General features: G+C 40.7%; 1 protein-coding gene across 1 annotated transcript in view; it reads left to right on the forward strand.

The window, feature by feature from the left end:
- The window catches only part of PPP2R1B (protein phosphatase 2 regulatory subunit A, beta), a 44,904-nt gene that overhangs the window by 19,736 nt on the left and 4,844 nt on the right, over nt 1-20,324 (forward strand). The window contains exons 2-11 of the mRNA XM_006761573.2: nt 247-367; nt 771-871; nt 5,718-5,950; nt 6,242-6,389; nt 10,515-10,670; nt 10,880-10,994; nt 11,399-11,469; nt 11,821-11,955; nt 12,975-13,148; nt 17,024-17,084. Coding sequence (XP_006761636.1) covers nt 247-367; nt 771-871; nt 5,718-5,950; nt 6,242-6,389; nt 10,515-10,670; nt 10,880-10,994; nt 11,399-11,469; nt 11,821-11,955; nt 12,975-13,148; nt 17,024-17,084 — 1,315 coding nt within the window. The remainder of the gene's footprint in view (nt 1-246; nt 368-770; nt 872-5,717; nt 5,951-6,241; nt 6,390-10,514; nt 10,671-10,879; nt 10,995-11,398; nt 11,470-11,820; nt 11,956-12,974; nt 13,149-17,023; nt 17,085-20,324) is intronic.

The following is a 20,324-nucleotide window of genomic DNA, read 5'->3' on the forward strand; positions in this document are numbered from 1 at the left end:
TGGAGAGGCCCTGCGGGCAGCTCGTCGCCCCGGGTCCCCCCGGCCGAGCTCCTTGTAACGTGGCCACGGCCTGGGTACTCCGTCCGCTCTCATTCCCTTCTCCCAAGAACCCTTCCTTGGGCTCAAGAAGCCACGTTCCCCTGCCCCGAGTTTCCTCCGAATGAAATCTCAGTGGAAGGCGTACCTGCTCCTTCCCGGGGTGCCATTCTCTCGCCAGTTTGCAGCTTTAGCCTTTGGTTTCTGTAGTTTGTTTTCTTCTCGCGTTCTTTTCTGAAGCTCCGCCTCAACAGCATTAAGAAGCTATCGACCATCGCCCTGGCGCTCGGAGTGGAAAGGACGCGAACTGAGCTGCTGCCTTTCCTCACAGGTCTGTGCACTTTTGCCTAAAGAAAGGCCTGGGCACCACCATCTTCCGGTTGCTTTCAAAACTGGGTGTGTGAGGATGGGTTAGGCATGGCATTGGGCACTAAATTGAGCCTGACATTTTTGTGCAGAAGAAACAGGGTGGAGCATCTTGTGCCCTGGCTGCGCATATTCGGGCATTAGCTACTATTTACCTAACAGGGGAGCAAGGGATAGGGGATTGTGAGATTCCAATTCCTTCTGTAGAACAGACCCAGGAAGACTGTCGATGGAGAAGGAGGAACCCACCTTTAGGCCAGGGACAGGACCATCCAGTGACATACTGAGCCTGTTCTGAGTTTTGTTTGCGGGTCCAGCTCGGGGCTGGCTGTCCTTGCTGATGCCTACGGGGTTGTTGTCATTTCCAGACACAATTTATGATGAAGATGAGGTGCTGTTAGCTCTTGCTGAGCAGCTGGGAAATTTCACCGGCCTGGTGGGAGGACCAGACTTTGCCCACTGCTTGCTGGTGAGTATCTTCCACCTACCCTCCGTCTAGAACTTTTGCATACAAACGGTTCATTGTTTGGTGATAGGCACACGGCAGCATTTTTAATGCAGATCTTATGGTTAGTCCCAGCATTAGTTGTGGAGAGAACAAATATTGTAGGCACTTCGGATTCAGTGAACTCAACCCATTCTTAATTATTCTGACTATGCGTATAAGAACTTCTTCCTCTTTTCTTGTCTGCCTCTGTTGACTTGTTACTTTAGAATTTGGGAGCAGGATTGTTTGTATCTGTTTATGCTCCTCACACCCCATCCCTGAAGTTGGAAATCTTAATTCTCATCTAGTAATATGACAACTTTGGAAACATTTAAAACATTTATCTACACTAATAAAAGGGTAATATGGTAATTACACTTGGAGACCTTCCGGACGTCCTTCAAGACAAAGCCATGGTGGCCGGGCAAGGCAGAAGCGGTTAGGGACTATCAGGCCGGCAGGGGAGAGCAGTTAGGGGGATCAGGCCAGCAGGCAGGTGAGTGGTTAGGAGCCAGCGGTCCTGGATTGCTCTCTCCTCTAGCGCTCATTTTGAGGTCTAGGTGACATAGTACATGTGAGGCATTTATCAGAGTGCCTGTCTTTTTAAAAAAATATATTTTATTGATTTTTTACAAAGAGGAAGGGAGAGAGATAGTTAGAAACATCGATGGGAGAGAAACATCGATCAGCCGCCTCCTGCACATCTCCCACTGGGGATGTGCCCGCAACCCAGGTACATGCCCTTGACCGGAATCGAACCTGGGACCCCTCAGTCCGCAGGCCGACGCTCTATCCACTGAGCCAAACCGGTTTCGGCATAACTTTTACTTCTGACTTACTTTGTAAATTTGAAGAGTTCAGTTCAATTTAGTTGGCAGTTATTAAGAGCCTGCTATATCAGTCACTGAAGTTACAGTGTTGATGTTAAAGAAGACCATTGTGAATGGAATGAGATCTCTGTCCTTATGTATCAACAAATAATTACTCTACAGAGTTAAATGGAAAAATAGAAGCCCATAGAAGGTATCCAAGTAATAGAGAATAGAAAGGTATTATTAATCCAGAGTGATAAGGGAAAACCTCTTGGTAGATGATGTCTGAACTTGGTTTTGAAGGATGTTAGGAATTCCACAGTTTGACAAGATAGGGATGTATGCTTAAAGGCTGAAATGCTGTCTATATAATGCTGACTCATGATTTCTATCTCTACCTCCAACCTTTCCATGGAATTCCATGTATATGTATATGTGTGTGTGTGGGGGGTGTGTGTGTGTGTGTGTATCTGTCTCTATATCTGCCTATGATTTTTCTACTTGGATATCAAACAGGCATTTCAAATTTAACATGCCTAAGACAGAACTCAGTTTTCTCCCCAAAATATATCTTTCATGTAGTTGTCCCATCTCAGTAAATGGCTTCACCACCTACCCAGTTGCACAAGCCAAAACCTAGAAGACATTCTTGACTCTTCTTTCCTTCATTTTCCAAATCTAATTCATTAGTAACTCTTTTAGATTCTCTATATATTCCAAATCAATCCACTTTTTTCCATCCCTATTACTACCTAGCTCATAGTCTTTTCATATCACATGATTTTTCCTCTAGATTACTTCCTAACTAGTTTCCATCTACTCTTGCCTCCCACCCACCTTACATGTCACTCTTCACCCCGCAGATGCATCACTTCTGCTATGGCTCTCAGAATATTCATATTCCTGCCATAGCTTTACCTCAGCTTACAAATCCTTGCCTTAAGACTGTTGCCGTAGGTATTCCCTCTAATATAATGTTCTTTTGAGCTTCCTGTGACTGGCTCCCTCCCAGTCATTCAGATATCAAATTCAGTCTGTTTACTCAAAGAGGCCTTCCCTGACCACCCAACCTGAATTGCCTCCCAGTCATCGCTTATCATCGTATTCTAGTTTTTTTCAGAGTACTCATTTTCTTGATTAGTTGTTGTCTTCCTCCATTAGAATATAAACTCCACTCAAGCAAGGAACCTGTCTTCCTGTTTCTTCTCTATCCTCCATGATAGAATCCTATATAATAAAAGGATAATATACAAATTGACCAAACATCAGAATAACTGGTTGTTATGACGTGCATCAACCACCAGAGGGCAGACACTCAATGCAGAAGCTGCCCCTGGTGGTCAGTGCACTCCCACGGCGGGGAGCACTGCTCAGCCAGAAGCTGGGCTCATGGCTGGAGAGCACAGTGGCAGTGGCACATGCCACTCCCGCCTCTGTGGCAGCACTAAGGATGTCTGTCTGACTGCTTAGAAGCAGGATTACAGTCGGACATCCCCCGAGGGCTTCCGGACTGCAAGAGGATACAGGCCACCAGGCTGAGGGACAACCCCCCTTCCAAGCATGAATTTCATGCACCAGGCCTCCAGTATAATAATAATCCTTTATTGAAAGATCTTGGAGTTTGAATCAAGAGACAACTCATGCAATTTTCAGGAACTTGGCCTTATCCTGTAGTAGTGATAAAGGCTATACAATGACTAGGGGCCCACTGCGTGAATTCCCTTGAAAATAACTGGCTGCGAGGCTGCGGTTGGCACAAGGGTGGGTCTCGGCCTATCCTCTGTGCCCCTACCCAGCCCCTCCCGCAGTAGCCCCCGGTCCCCTGTCTGCTGGCAGCCCCTCTCCTGCCACCGCTGCTCCCATACACTGACTGCACAAAGCGATTGGGGCCAGTGCCAGCAGCGGGTGCGAGTGGCAGCTGCTGCCCCGATTGCCCCTGAGGGGCGATCAGGGCCAGTAGCGGTACGAGCGGCGGCTCTGGCACTGGCAGTGGGTATGAGCGGGGCCGGCGCAGGCAGCAGGCACAAGCGTCAGGTGGGACCGCAGCACGCAGGAGCAAAGAATTTTCAGTATCCACCAGAGGCTCGCCCCGATGACAGCTACCGGCACCCTGCCTTGGTCTGGCGCCCCTGCTCACCTGCTCCACCATCCCACTACGGCCTACGCCTGCCATGTTCTGTGCTCTGCTGCCTGCTGCAGATGCCCGCCATGTTCCGCACACACCCCCTGGTGGTCAGCGCACGTTATAGTGACCGGTTGTTCAGTTGTTTTGCTGTTCGGTCTATTTGCATATTAGGGTTTTATATATAGAGATATTGCATGAGAGAAGGTCAGAAGGCATGGCCAGATCATGAAAAACCTTCGCAAGTAAGAAAGCAGTTATCTTTTCAAAGCGTTCCCCAAATCCTCTTATGAAAGTTGCGTACATTCTTTTCTTTTCTTTTTTTAAGGAAACTTTTGGTGTTTTTTTAAAAATATATTTTTATTGATTTCAGAGAGGAAGGGAGAGCAAGAGAGCTAGAAACATCAATGATGAGAGGGAATCATTGGCTGCCTCCTGCACATTGAACCAAGCCCGCAATCCAGGCATGTGCCCTTGACTGGAATCAAACCTGAGCCCCTTCAGTCCACAGGTGGACGCTCTATCCACTGAACCAAACCGGCTAGGGCAAAACTTTTGTTTTTAATATATATTTTTATTGACTTCTCAGAAGAAGGGAGAAGGGGAGAGATAGGAACATCAATGATGAGAGAGAATCATTGATCGGCTGCCTCCTTCAGCGCCACCACTGTAGATCGAGCCCACACCTGGGCATGTGTCCTGACCGGGAATCAAACTGTGAATTCTTGGTCCATAGGTTGATGCTCAACCACTGAGCCACACTGGCCAGGCAAAAGCTGAGTACTTTCTGCCTTAGTGTTTCAAACAATTTTTGAAATGGATTATTAAGTAGACAAGCTTCTTTCCTTTGACTTACTATAATTGTTTCACTCTTTACAAAATTTTTATTGATTTTAGAGAGAGGGGAAGGGAGAAGGATGTTGAGATAGAAACATCAATCTGCTGTCTCCTGCATGCCCCCTACTGGGTATCAAGCCCATAAACCCGGGCATGTGCCCTGACCAGGAATCGAACCGGTGACCTCTTAGTTCATGGGTTGACTCTCAACCACAGAGCCACTTCAGTTGGGCGTAATTGTTTTACTCTTTTGGTCAGTTCTAAATATGGTTTTTATAGAAATGACCGAATTCAGCTCATGGCATATGCTGAATGTACCTGACCAAATACAAACCCAAAAGGATGAAGTTTAAGGAACCAGCTGCTTTCACTTTTCACTGGACAGTGTCACTTATGGATCTCACACCAGAGCAACCCTTTGATCTTTTCTGTTTCTGAGCTGCAAGCAAGGATTACTACCATCTCTATTCTCTACTTAATTGTTAGAAACTACTGCTACATATCTGGCTAATGGAAAGATTCTGTATGTATGCTGAAAAAAGTGATTTTGTACTCAGCCTTCTATAGGTTGGATAAGTTGTATGGAGGTAGTGGACATGGGTTGCTTACATCTCCAGGAATGGTAGAATAATACTCATGGCCTGATGGAGATGTCATCATATTATTATGGTGCCCAGTGTTGGTCATGTTTTTGCACTACTTTTGAATAAATATGCATGAACCTGTCTGAATTTGGCTATGTATCTTTTAAACCTAGTGATTCAGCTCACAATAATATTAATATTGTGTCAAGTCCCCTCCACTGTGTCATTTGTAGACACCATCTGGGAATTGCCATCTGGGACATGAGATCTTGGCTGTCCTACAGAAGTCGTGTCTTCAGGTTGGACACACCATATGTTATCGCTGTGTGAACTGAAAGTAGCCATTTGGTGTGATGTAGCTAACATTCTGGTTACATGTACCACCTTCCTTCAGTCACTTTAAAAGGTGATAATCTGCATCTAACCTGATTCAGTAAGTTTTTTTCTCTGATTTTCCTTTTTGGTCTATTCAGCCTCCTTTGGAAAGTCTGGCAACGGTGGAAGAGACTGTGGTTCGAGACAAGGCTGTGGAGTCCCTGAGGCAGATCTCCCAGGAGCACACGCCTGTTGCTCTGGAAGCTCATTTTGTACCTCTGGTGAAACGCCTAGCGAGTGGGGATTGGTTCACGTCTCGCACATCTGCGTGTGGTTTGTTCAGCGTTTGCTATCCCAGGGCTTCAAATGCTGTCAAAGCAGAAATTAGACAGTAAGATATGGTATTTTTTTAGTTATTTGGGGTTATTGGGACGATTTACACAGCACCCTCTTACCAGTGAGTGGCTGCTATCAGGATAATGAGATTGATGACATCACTTTTTATTGTCCAGTTGAATATACCAGTGTTTTGTCTTTGTTTCTTCTATGAGTAGAAGCCTAATCACAGTGTTTGTAAGAGAAAACCTCTAAAAATGCCTTGCTGTGTTTGTGTTGTTGGGGGAGGGAGTATTTAATCAATGATATTTGACAGGAAGTACCTTCATTATTTTATCTGCTCCAGGCACTTCCGTTCCTTGTGCTCAGATGATACACCAATGGTACGACGTGCTGCTGCTTCCAAATTGGGCGAATTTGCAAAAGTTTTAGAATTGGATAGTGTGAAAAGTGAAATTGTTCCATTGTTTACTAATCTAGCTTCAGATGAACAGGTGAGTTAACTCAGTATTTACGTTACACATATATGCTCCTCTCCTCTAATATTTTAAGTATTTCTTTGGGGAGTTTGGTTCTCATGTTAGGATTCTTTTTCCAAAATTAATACTTAATTCTGGCCTTGATAAAGTTTAATATGACTCATTTCATTGTCTTTATGTTTCTTTCTTAATCAGACCATGATTTTCTCTTACATTGGCAGTTGTTATAAAAGGGGGAAGTCAGAGGAAATGGGATCCATAATTAGGACGATCAAAGTTGCATTAAGGGGTAACATACCTTTGTGCATTGAAGGCTGGCTTGTCCTATGGGAGGGTAAGGATTCCTGGAATTTTTGACTTTCAGATAAACAAGCACAGTATATGTTAGGAAAGCCATTTGGCCCTTTGCATCTCTGTGTGCGTGTATAGGATGATCTCACATAATAGCAATTTTAAATCCAAGGATCTAGATTTCTTTAGTGTAAAAATAGCAATAATAATAAAACAGCAAGCACCTAAATGCAGTACTTCATCTTCCTTGGCCTCTTTAAAGTTGTTTATATAAATTAATTCATTTTTTCATGACAGCCCCATGGGGTAGATAACCCATTTTACATTTTAGGAAACAGAGGCACAGAAATTTGAAGTAACTTGCTCAAGGTTGCCTCATTAGTAGTGGTGGAGCTAGGATTGGAATCTAAGCACTTCACGGCGTTCACAGTGAGGCTATACTGCCTCTCTGGTGCTTCAGAGGATCAGACGCCAGAGTTTGTGGACTAGAGTGAGTCCTTTGAGGTTTTTAATTTGCCTGGTATCTGCTCTAGAATCACTTAATGTGGACAGGACCAAGAGCACCAGGCACATGCTGATGAGTCTTATTTTTAGATTCTAAATTTAAAGATAAATTTTACTTCCAAAGAATTTTTTAAAATTATTAAAATAACATTAAAAAAATCAGTACAACGTATACTTCTTAAATGAATTATTATAAGGTAATGTCATCTTGTAGCTGTCACCTATGAAACAACAGAATTTTGACAGCCACTACCCCAGAAGCCCTCTCTGGCCTCCCAAACACCACCTCCTTCACTCCCCACTTGTCACTGCCCACCCCCTTAAGACTAATACTTTATCTTGACTTTTATGATAGTTAACTACTTCCTTCACTTTGCTCTTTTATGACTCAAACAGTATAGTTTAAAACTTTGTCCAACAGATCTGTAATGTAAACTCCCTATTTTAAGCTTTTTGGTAGCCACATTTTAAAAAGTAAAAAACAGGTGAAAATAATTGTAATGATGTATTTAACCCAATATACCCAAAATAATTATCTAACTAGGCACTTGTCAGGTGTGGATAGTGGTTACCACATTGGACAGCACAGATTTAGAATCCTCATTTGGGATTTTGGTGATTACATTTTCTATAGTATAATTTAACATTTTCTTTGTCCTCTATATTTCCTGCAAAATGGTAGTTGAATCTTGTGGTGGGGTTGGGGTTGCAAACTTTTTCTGTAAAGGACAAGGTAGTAAATACAGGGTTGGGCGAAAGTAGATATACCGTGGCAGTATGACATTCTTTTGAGTTATTAAAGCTATTGTAATAATAACCTGCATGTGTTTTTCTATATTTGCCCATGCCCACCCCTGTAATTTAGGCTTTGTGGGCCAGACAGTCTGTTGTAACTACTCAGCTCTGAAGGAAAATGGGTGATAAAGAGATAAATAAGCAAAATATCAGGGATAAATGCTATGATGCAAATATAGAGTAGGGTGATACAATTGGAAGTGATTATAGGACATTTCTCTAAACTGGCTACTGAGAGAAGGACTGTGAAGAGGTGACATAAACTGAGACAAGAAAGGAAAATGCCAGCCATGACCTTTCCTAGAGTGTCAGCTCCAGGAAGGGAGGACACATGTGGATAGTGGTCCTACAGTTGGAACCTAGTGGGCAAAAGGGACTCTGGTAAAAGATGAGGTTGGAGAAGATAAGCAGGGATCTGGTCACAGAGGGCCTTTGTGCCAGGATATGTAGAGCTTGGGTTTTCTTCTCTAGGTGCTATGAGAATACACCAAGATTTTAAGCAGGGGTGTGACTTGATGTAATTGAGGCTTCTGGGTGGAAACTAAATTGTAAGGTTTACTTTACAGTTCTATGTGTGTGTGTGTGTGGGGGGGGGGGGGGGCATTATGAGATGATTCTCCAACCCACTGTACTACCTCGTCAAGACAGCACTGTGGTTGGTGGGGGGGGGGGGGGGTGAGAATAGAAACAGGAAGACCAGTTAGGAGGCTTGTCTATTCTCCAGTCAGTACACAGTGGTGAACTAGGGAGGTATAGTGAAGATGGAGAGAATCTGGAGGTAGAGTTAGCAGAACTATGATTGGGTTGGGTGAGGGGAAGAGGCATCAAGAAGATCTTGATTTTTGGATTGAGCAACTGGGTGGGTGGTAGTGTCATTGCTGAGGTAGAGAAAATTCTGGGAGGAGCAGGTTTGGGAAGAAAATCAGTTTTGGAAGAGAAGTAATTGATTAATTTAACAAGTGTTTATTGGTATATTTTTCCATAGATGGTAGCAGTCCCTTGATTTAACATCATTTTGGGAATCAAAAAATATCTGTAGCTGCTACCAAGACCTAGTTCTGCCCATTTTAGCCTGTTCATTTGGGTAGAGGAGTTTCTTGGGCACATAGTAAGTTTTTGTTGATCTGAAACTTAAAAAATTTGTAATATTTTGGAAAGTTGGAATCACTCTTATCTTTCATGTATATGTGTGTACATATGTACATATATATGTATGATATATGTGCATATATAAAATATGTAGTTATATAAAGGACTTTGTCCTGTTTCTCCTGGGTACTTATGTTTACATATTTTCAATTTCTACTTATATAGTTATGATTCCCAAATCTATGGTGTCAGTTCCTAATTTCTCATTGGTTTGTCTAGTTGTATATTTCCACTTGCTCAAAGGACATATAGGTGTCACATTGACACTTGGCACTTTACATTTGGAATGCTCAGTTCAGTCATTCCTTATCTTTCTAATTTTTTCATTTTGCGTTTTCCCAGACTTGGCTGCCTCAAAGTTATCTTGTCCTTGATTCTCAACATTGAAATCCAACTTCTTAAATTACTCTTTTGTTTTTCTATGTGTTTCTTTCCAAGTCATCATACCTCAATTCCTATTACTGCCACTTTAAACTGAGTACAGGCTGCCCTATCTGAAAGCAGAGCGTTCCTGTGAAACCTTTTGTAAGCCAAAGTGGCATGAAGCAAAGAAGCAGTTACCTTAGGGATACATCTTGCTAATAGGTGCACAAATTAAATAAAAATAAAACCCAGGTGCACAGACAGTTCAAGGTGGTGGCATCTTGATGCTAAGATGCTGGGTGTAGCTCCTGAGAAGGAGCTCTGTGGGGCCACTGCTTGCGGTGCGCTGCGTCTGTAATGGCTCCTGCAAAACAAATGCTGAATGCTGGCTTCGCTTTTCACCTTTTTTTGTAAAAGCAAAAATCCTTCTCAGGCTTCTTTCAGGTAGGGAAACATGTATTAATCTAGGTTTTTCATAAAAGCAAAGTTGCAGAATGAACTTTTGAGAAGCGGGGCTACCTGTATTTTGCTAACAGCTCCCCAGTGATTCCCTTACTTAGTATTCTCTTTCTCTGTCCTGATCTGTTATTAAACTTATATAAGCATAGTTTTCATTATTTCTCTCAGCTTTTTTATTAGAGTGAGGCTTTGAAGATATCATTAAAATGTTCTTTTTTTTTTTCACTTTACATTTTTACTTCATTTAAAAAACAACAACTCTGCACTAGCCAATGTAATTATTTTGCTGTTCATTCACAGAATAAGTTTCTACCTTTGTGGCTTTGACATACTATTCCAGTCAGAGAACAGCTATTTCCAGACACAGACACATGAAGCTGCATGTAGTGTAGTTCAGCAGTCGTCAACCTTTCGGACCTCACAGACCACCAGTGGTCCACGGACCACCAGTTGGCAACCGCTGGTATTGTTGGTTCGCTTCTGTATTTTTTTTAAAATGACACTCAGAGCACACCTCCACACCATATACTTTGACTGTCAGTAAATATTGCCTAACAGAAATAAATTTCATTCCTTTAGGATTCAGTGCGCCTCCTAGCTGTGGAAGCTTGTGTCAGTATTGCCCAGTTACTGTCTCAGGATGACCTTGAGTTTTTGGTGATGCCTACACTTCGACAAGCTGCAGAAGATAAATCTTGGCGAGTTCGCTATATGGTAGCTGACAAATTTTCAGAGGTAAAATTGCTGCACTGGTATTTTCTTTAAATACTAAAGAAAAAGAAAAATAAGAAACTCACAAGTTTGCTGTGGTACCAAAAGTCTCAGAATTCTTATGAATCAGAAGTGTTTGTGGCAAAAATGTATACCTGAAGTTGTGCTGTTTTGTGTTTTCATATTAATTATTTTGTTAGTTTGCATTCAAACCTGTACATATTATTTTATAGCTCCAGAAAGCTGTGGGCCCCAAAATCACCCAAAATGACCTCATCCCCGCCTTTCAGAACCTACTTAAAGACTGTGAAGCTGAAGTCCGAGCAGCTGCTGCCCACAAAGTGAAAGGTTAAGGAGTTCCGTTTATGTTGCAGGATGGCTTGTTTATTTTGGTGCATTTTTTTTATGTCAGTGAATTTTTATGATTTTTGTTCTAGACTAGAATATGTTTTCAAATAAATAGAGATGATTTTATTGTATAGAAATGTTACATGATGTAAATTAAAACCAAACAGCCATTTATCTTGTTTCTATTTTTTTAATGCCTTTTCACGTTGGATTAGTGTGATACACAGTGTCATCTAGATTGACAAAAAAGTGTATTTAGAACAAGGGTCACTTCTTAGAGATTTTTTGCTTAAACATATGATTTGATTTAACTTGAAACTTGATATAACTGATTAAATTCTTCATTTGGCTTCTTGTAAATGGTTCTATGTAAGCATTATTTTTTTTCTATTTATCTCTTTTAGAACTTTGTGAGAACTTGCCCATTGAAGGTAGAGAGACCATAATTATGAATCAAGTGCTGCCCTATATAAAGGTAAACCTAACTTTAGTTTACTTTTACCATTACCTCTGCCTTATGTGAAGGCAAACTTTGCCTTTTTTTGTTTGTTTGCCTTAAAGCTCTTTTGAGTTTAAAGGAGGACAAGGGATGAATGGGATAGGTGTGCTAATGTGTGACATTATTTATCACTTATTAGTAGTGTGTTATAACTGAAAAATGCTCGTTGGCACAAAGGTTTGTGTTATCTGACAGTTAATCTGAGGAAACATCAACGAATCTATTGAAATAGTACTGTCTTTTTAAATTCCTTGGGAAATAGTATGGAAGTTTCTGTTGTCTTGCAAAAAAGAAAGGCTTTTAATTTTTTTTTTTTTTTTTTTTTAGGAATTAGTATCTGATACAAATCAACATGTCAAATCGGCTCTAGCTTCTGTAATTATGGGATTGTCTACCATTTTGGGCAAAGAGAATACCATTGAACATCTTCTACCTCTTTTTTTAGCTCAGTTAAAGGATGAGGTGAGTCTGGCTATAAATTCTATTGCTTGATAGACAGTGATTTGGTTTGGTTTTGGTTTGAGGTTTCACTAAAATAGAACCCAAAACAGGGATAATGTGATTTTAAAAAGTAACTTATTTTAAACTAGTGACAGTCCTTGTGTTTGAATATGGGTTGCAAGTTCCCCAGAAAATGGCACTAGGAGCCATAGATATAGACTTAAAAATGTCTCCTCATTCTCTTTGTCTGGTTCCTGCTGTGAGGCTCTGGTTTCTTCTCTTCAAACTTAATAGATCTTTGTTTAAAACGTATCTTTTATTTAAATACATTATCAACATTATACTGATAGCTAACATTTATTGAGTAAAACTATATGCCAGGCATGATCATAAATACTTTGGCACGTATTATTACCTGTAATCCTCACAGCAATCTTAGAAGACGGTCTTATCCCCATTTTACAGATGAAGCTGAGGCACAGAGATAAAATAGCTCACCCAAGGTCTTGGCAGGTCTGGGATTTGAATGCATATAATTTGATTCCAGAGCCTATGCTCTTTACCATCCTATAGACTTTTTTTCATATATATATATATTTAATTGATTTCAGAGAGGAAGGGAGAGAGGGAGAGAGATAGAAACCATCAATGATGAGCAGTAATCATTGATTGGCTGCCTCCTGCACACCCCGTACTGGGGATCGAGCCCGCAACCTGGGCATGTGCCCTTGACTGGAATCAAACCTGGGACCCTTCAGTCTGTAGGCCGATGCTCTATCCACCGAGCCGAACCAGCTAAGGCCATCGTATAGACTTTTTATTGAAAGTTATGGTTAAGAACAGTTACAGTTATGTGCTTTGAGTTATTTGTGTACCCAGTATTAAGTATTTCTTCCAAGACTACTTACATTTTTACCTGAGTCAATAATTTCTTATTTTAAACTTTAGTTAGCAGTTTTTACCTCATCATGACAATAGGAAAATATTGGACAGAAAACTTGATTTTTATATGTGTTCTTTTGGGGCTTGTGTACTTGCAGTGTCCTGAAGTTCGTTTGAATATCATCTCCAATTTGGATTGTGTAAATGAAGTGATTGGAATCCGTCAGCTCTCTCAGTCTCTTCTTCCTGCCATAGTGGAGCTGGCTGAAGATGCCAAGTGGAGGGTCCGGCTGGCCATCATTGAGTATATGCCACTGCTGGCAGGCCAGCTGGTGAGTGTGTGTGCTCCATGAAGTGAAGGATAGCATCAAATAGTTGAGCAGATTTATTGTGCCAAGTAGGAAGCCCCAATAATTTGTATGATTTTGTTCATTTAGACACATCTAAGTATGGTAGGTCCTAGTTGCTTGTAGATGGCTTTTATTTTCATTAGTGCATTAACTTCTAACAAAAAAGGAATTATAAAGACACTTTTTACCTCACCACCATCTAAAAGCAAAGCCATAAAAACAATGTTTCTTGGAATGTAACAGATTTTGTGTAATTTAATGTCTCTGTGACATAAGGAATATTTAACTGAGAGGAAAAGGGAGTATTGTTTTAAGATAAGTTAGCTTCGATTTTTGCTCAGAGCAGCTTCCCTGCTTGCCTATATACTGAGCAAAATGTCCCTAGCTTTTGCTTTTATTTTTTTCTGGCTACTTTTTTTTGCTTTCTGGTTAAAAGGGAGTTGAGGAATCTGATTAGGAAAGGAGTATTGAAGTTTTTAATGCTAGTATTTTGGCCAGAGTCCACATTATCAGATTATCTATTACTTTTTTTTTTTTTTTACCTATTACTTTTTGAGTTTCATGGTTATTTTTACTCTGTTATGTTAGTTAAATTTTCAGTGCTGGGTTTTATGGCCACATCCTTTCCTTTCGTTTTCATAGATGCCTAGATCAGCGGTTCTCAACCTGTGGGCCGCGACCCCTGAAAATGTATCCTGCATATCAGATATTTACATTATGATTCATAACAGTAGCAAAATTACAGTTATGAAGTAGCAACGAAAATAATTTTATGGTTGGGGAGCACCACAACATGAGGAACTGTATTAAAGGGTCGCGGCATTAGGAAGGTTGAGAACCACTGCCCTAGATAGTTCTAAGTGTGATATACCATTACCCTATTGGTAGCATTTATTGCAGTGCAGTGTGGCTGTCAAAAACTAGTTGGGGGAAAAACACTCAAGGCCTATCATGTGCCCTAATTTTTAGAGGCGTTACATTAAATATGTTTCTCTAACCAAATGAAAACAAAATTTTTAAATAATAAAAATTGCTATTTAATATCCCTGGGGGGCAGGGGAACTAGTTGGGAAGATAGACAGGTGATCTTTTTTAGGGTAAGGACTGTGTTTAGTGTTTGATTGCCAGTGCCTGCTATAGCGCCTGGCATTATCAGGCACTTAGCATTTGTCCAGTGTTAGATAATGAATACCTGAATATTTTTTGAGAAAGCTCAAAATATGTCAGTTTATAGCTAACATTACTGCAGTTTGTTTCCCCTCTCTCACCCCACTTCCATTCCTTTCAGATCATAGCAAATGGGATCTAGTTTTTTACTTTCTTGGACCACTGAATTTGTATTGCTAATTTTGGTATATTTAAATGCATCTTGTGATTATCTGTGGCATCATGTTTTATAAAATTTGAAGTGTCCCACTCTTCAAAATGGATGTAAAAAATATCACTCTATAGCTAAAAGGGTCAGGCGAAGTCATCTTGTCACTTTTTCCCCGTCACTCCCAAGCACTGAGGGTCATCCTTTGTTCTTCACTGGTGACTGTCATGGGTCACCTTCTCCAGAATGGAAAGCAGCAGTGGCTAATTCAGGGGTGGGCAAACTTTTTGACTCGAGGGCCACAATGGGTTCTTAAACGGCACCGGAGGGCCGGAACAAAAGCATGGATGGAGTGTTTGTGTGAACTAATACATGTTAACACTGCTGCTGATGAAGGAGCGGAGGGGAGAGCAAGAGAACCCTCCGCTCTTTCGGCTCCACAGGCCGGATAGAACAGCCGAATGGGCCGGATCCGGTCCGCGGGCCGTAGTTTGCCCACGGCTGACTGGTTGGCTAAAGGCTGAAACAACTGTGCAGAAGAGGGAGAATTTTAGGACTATTTTTTTTTAACTTCTATTCCTCATAGATCTGGGAGTTCAGCAGAGGTTGGCAGCTCCACAGAGGAGTATAGAAGCAAGTAGATGCTGACTTTGACTGACTCATACCTTTTGGGCAGGGCTGATACACATTGGTCATGAACATTTTGTTAATGCAACTTCAATTTCTTTTTTCTTTTCTTTTTTTTTAAAAAAAATATATTTTATTGATTTTTTACAGAAAGGAAGGGAGAGAGATAGAGAGCTAGAAACATCGATGAGAGAGAGACATCGATCAGCCGCCTCCCGCACATCCCCCGCTGGGGATGTGCCCGCAACCCAGGCACATGCCCTCGACCGGAATCGAACCCGGGACCTCTCAGTCCTCAGGCCGACGCTCTATCCACTGAGCCAAACCGGTTTTGGCGCAACTTCAATTTCTTGTTCGTATATATTTTATTTTTTTATCTGTATCAGGTAGTCAATTTATAAAATTCTTTCAAGACATTACATATGGCCTGGCTTATGGACAATGCTGAATAAATGTAAAGTTAAACCACAAAAATCAAGAAATAAAAGTTAAGATTTAAGAGCCTTGGCCAAGTAGTTCAGTTGCTTGGAGCCTTGTCCAGGTATGTCAAGATTGTGGGTTCAGTCCCCAGTCAGGGCACACACAAGGGTCAACCAGTGAACACACAGATATGTGGAACAGCAGAATGATGTTTTTCTCTCTCTCCTCCTCCCGCCCTCTCTCCCTTCTCTGCCTCCCCATCTCTCTCCCACCTTTCCTCATCTCTCTTCCCCTTCTGCTCTCTAAATTCAAAGTAAAATTTATAAAGAAAAACCCATAACTTGAAATGAAAAAGAAATCTTTGAGAGCTGACATGGTGATTTAAGTATATGCTAACACCTATTCACGATCTATTATTATAAAGCATTTTATGTTATTAAATCACTATTTTCAGAGTACTTTATTTGAAATATATAATCGCTGTTCAGGAACTTCTTAGATCCAAAGAAACATGTAGATCCCAAAAGGAAGACTCTAGGAGAGCACTGTGTCACAGCATTCTCCTGTATGGTACAGAATCCCCACAGTGACAGGTCTGTATAAATCAGCTCTAGGAGCTTGTCCCCTCTTGTGCTCGAGTGGCCAAATGTTGACAGGAAGAGCTAAACTGGAAGAGCCAGGATGGTTCCACCTGTGACTCTCTGCTGGGTCACCTGCAGTGTTACGCCTGCTTTATTCTCCCTCTGCTTCCTCCCATCATCTTAGAAATATTCTGTTTTAGTGGAAATATCTGTATTTCTTAATACCAGTTTCTTCATCCTTAATGATTTATTATAATCTTAACCAAAAAGGGAGATTTTTTGAGACTTATTAATATTATTGACAGAGAAGTACAGATTGATAGTTTCAAAAATAGTCATGAGGATATTAAAGTACAGCAAAGGAAATAGTCAGTGATACTGTAATGACTGTGTGTGGTGCTAGTGGGCACTGGGAATACCAGGGGAACACTTTGTAAAGCAGATGATTATCTAACCACTACGCTGTACACCTAAAATTAATACTAGTTTATATCGAATGAACGTAAGCTGTAATTGAAAAAATTTTTAATTAGAAAATAAAGAAAAAATATGCTATTGACCGATATTTTACTGAGTAGTTCCTTTTTACAAATAATCTAGATAATGCTTGGCAGACTGTCCATACTGTATTCTTTCTATCATTTGCAGTATCACATCTGGCTCCTGACCATCCAATTCTCTCCCACTTAGCAGGGCCTGGGCCATCTCACTTTGTTTATTATTTCTATCCAATAAAATAGATTTACAGTTTGTAAATCAAATTCCATGGTAATTGTTTTCTGGCTGGTTCATGAATTCAGCTTATTTGGAAACGAGTGGTTTTTAGCTTTTAGTTTATTTTGGTGCAATAAATAGATTATCTTGATTTCTAAATTTTGTTAGATGTGTATTAATGGAATCGTCTGTACCCATAGGGTGTGGAATTCTTTGATGAAAAGCTGAATTCTTTATGTATGGCCTGGCTCGTGGACCATGGTAAGTAAATAAGTTAAAAACAGGTTGTTATGGAGTGTTCGTGTCTTCGCATCTATCCCGTGTTGTTTGTATATTTTTTTTTTAGAAAGGACGACTCATCTGATTGCCTTCCTGGTGTAGTGATGAAGAAATACTGTGATTAAAGTCCAGTTAGTTTCCTCTGAAACACAAGTTTGATGTTTCTGTTTTCTACCAATATTTTCTGTCTTAAACTTTATTTTTTTCATGAACAATCTCTGCTTTGTTTCTTACTCATTCTATTACATTATTTTCAGACTCTTACATACACATATACTCACTTGTTGGGATCCAGCCCCAGCAGGTCCGGGGGTTCCCAAAGGTGAGGATGGAGTCAGCAAAGAATGAAGGGCACGGAGGCAGAGTTCAGATGATCAGCAAAGCCAGGTTCTCTAGCCAGGTTCTTTATTCTCCTGTTACATCTGTATTTATACCATTTGATTTTAACCCTATCACTTTCTATCCCAAAGGTTAGGGTGTTTCTTCCCTGCAGCAACTTTGTCAAGCAGCAAGGATGGACCGGCTTCCGGCACTCACTTTTTTTTTTAATCCTTACTCAAGGATATTTTTCCATTGTTTTTTTTTTCTTTTTTTTAAATGGCGCCAGCACCCAAGGTCAGGGAGTCAGAGATTTTAAATTATTTTATTATCTGTTTTTCAGCATCATTTTTTTTTAATCCTCATCCAAGGGTATTTTTCCATTGATTTTTAGAGTGAAAGAGAGAGGGAAAAATAGAAATATTGATGTGAGAGAAACATCGATTGGTTGCCTCTTGCACTCACCCTGGAGCCTGCAACCGAGGTATGTGCCCTTGACTGGGATCAAACTGGGACCCTTCAGTCCGCAGTCCGACTCTCTTGCTACTGAGCCAAACTGGCTAGGGCTACATATACTCATCTTGAGGTCTTCTGCTTGACCATGCTGACTGGGTGGGACAGAGACTGGAATCAGATGAAAGGCCTATGGGAAGAAATGGCTACGTGGCTTGTTTGAGTGACACAGAGAAGGAGCTATACAGTGGCACAGTCACAGAGTCCAGTCCAGACCTGGCATCTTCAGTATAGTCTGAGACCTGTTCAGGTGGGGCCCACGAGGGAGGTCATGACATAATCCTATGAGCTTCAGTTCCATATTTTGGTACATGTAGTAGGCATTGTGTTCCACAGCATCTTATGTATACTTTATGTACTGAGTGTATCTTTGTTCTGGGGCTGCTTGTGTCTGGATATTTGGGAGGATAGGAATATTTGTGTCTGTTTGTACATGTAGGTGGTTTTGTTAAGGGCATATTTGGATCATATGGGAGGTCATATGGCTAAGAGTGTGAAGAGGAGGGGTATGAAAAATGTGCAAGTCTCATAAAGGCGTATGTATATGTGTAGATGATATTAGTGTTTTCAAACTAGATTTTGAGGACTATTTCATTTTTCTTATCTTTTAAAGTTACCTTTCTGTGGCCTAATTTTTTTTCTTTTTAAATGAATCTTAATATGGTGAATCATAGAAAAGAAATTTCTCTTTTTAGAATAAAAGTGTTTATGTTGTTTCTAATATATATTTAACATTAGTGAGACTGACATCCCAGAAGATTCTCTACTTAATTATTCTTTCCTTTTAAAAAAAATAAATGTTTTTATTGGTTTCGGAGAGGAAGGGAGGGGGGCGGGGAGAGAGAGAGAGAGAGAATATCAACGATGGGAGAGAAATGTCGATCAGTTGCCTCCTGTATGTGCCTCAAACAGGGATTGAACCCACAACTTGGGTATGTGCCCTGACCAGGAATCAAACCCACCACCTTTTGATGCATGGGACGACACTCCAACCAACCAAGTCACCTGGCCAGGGCTTGTAGGGAATTAAGTGTTGAAGCAGGTACATTTATTCACAGAAGACATTTAACATTTCTCAACATAAACATTTTTAAGGAAAAACAGGCATGAAGGTCTGAAGTTTTTATTTGCTATTGTGTAGATGACCACAGTGGTCAAACTACCTCCTCGCTGTCTTCTCCCTTTAGCTTTCTTGCCACTATTGGAGTAGTCTTGCTAAAGTACCACACTAGTCACCAGGTGACAGCTTTGCTTTAAAAACCCATCTTTTTATTTTTTTATTTTTAAATATATTTTATTGATTTTTTTACAGAGAGGAAGGGTGAGGGATAAAGAGTTAGAAACATCGATGAGAGAGAAACATTGATCAGCTGCCTCCATCACACCCCCTATTGGGGATGTGCCCGCAACCAAGGTACATGCCTTTGACCGGAATCGAACCTGGGACCTTTCAGTCTGCAGGCCAACGCTCTATCCACTGAGCCAAACCGGTTAGGGCCTATCTTTATTTATTTATTTTTTTTTTATAACCTCTCAATGTACCTTTCAAGATGTTCTGTGTTTTGGGTCTCCTATACCTGTCCAGCCTCGTGTTTTCCCAGATTTCAGCTATCTCCTTTGTGTCCCGGGTAAATTTTTTTACCCTTTCTAGGAATTACCATCTCTTCTCTTTCCTTACACAAATCCTCTCTAATCTTTGAGGCCCAGTACAAAGCCTTTTTAGACCTTCCTGTTCTCTTATTTACAAAAGACTTTTTAGAGCTTCCTGTTCTCTCTTCTCAACTGCTACAGCTCTCACAACCTTAACTACACAATTTCACACTTTATTATAATCAGTCTTATACCATGTGACTACTTGGAGTATGGTAGCTTTCATTTTTCTAAGTGTATGATCTTGAGGAGAAATACATGTATTTTTCCTGTTACACATAGCATATAGTAGGCACTGATACTTGTTAATTACCGTATTTGCCGGCGTATAAGACGACTGGGCGTATAAGACGACCCCCTAACATTTCCACTCAAAATACAGAGTTTGTTATATACTCGCCGTATAAGACTACCCCCTCTTCCGCACACCTTCCACACACCAAATAAAAGGTAAAACAATATCAGATTTGATTTTAACATTTTAATTTATATTCAAATGCTTATGACATGCAGGAAAACTGTCACAAGGCTGTATGTAATCAAACATATACATAAAACAGTGCAAGTTTATTACCGGTAAACATACCGGTAATTCACTAAAGAAAACACACTCTATAGACTGGTACCGTAGATGCTTCTCAGGAACACAGGCAAGCAGCCCACAACCTAGAGGGACTGTCAATGATAGAAGTAAGATAACAAATAGAGGTAGAGAGCAAGTGCCGGGCAAGTCCCTAGCAA

The sequence above is a fragment of the Myotis davidii genome, unplaced genomic scaffold (assembly GCF_000327345.1).
Source record: "Myotis davidii unplaced genomic scaffold, ASM32734v1 scaffold97, whole genome shotgun sequence".
NCBI lineage: Eukaryota > Metazoa > Chordata > Mammalia > Chiroptera > Vespertilionidae > Myotis > Myotis davidii.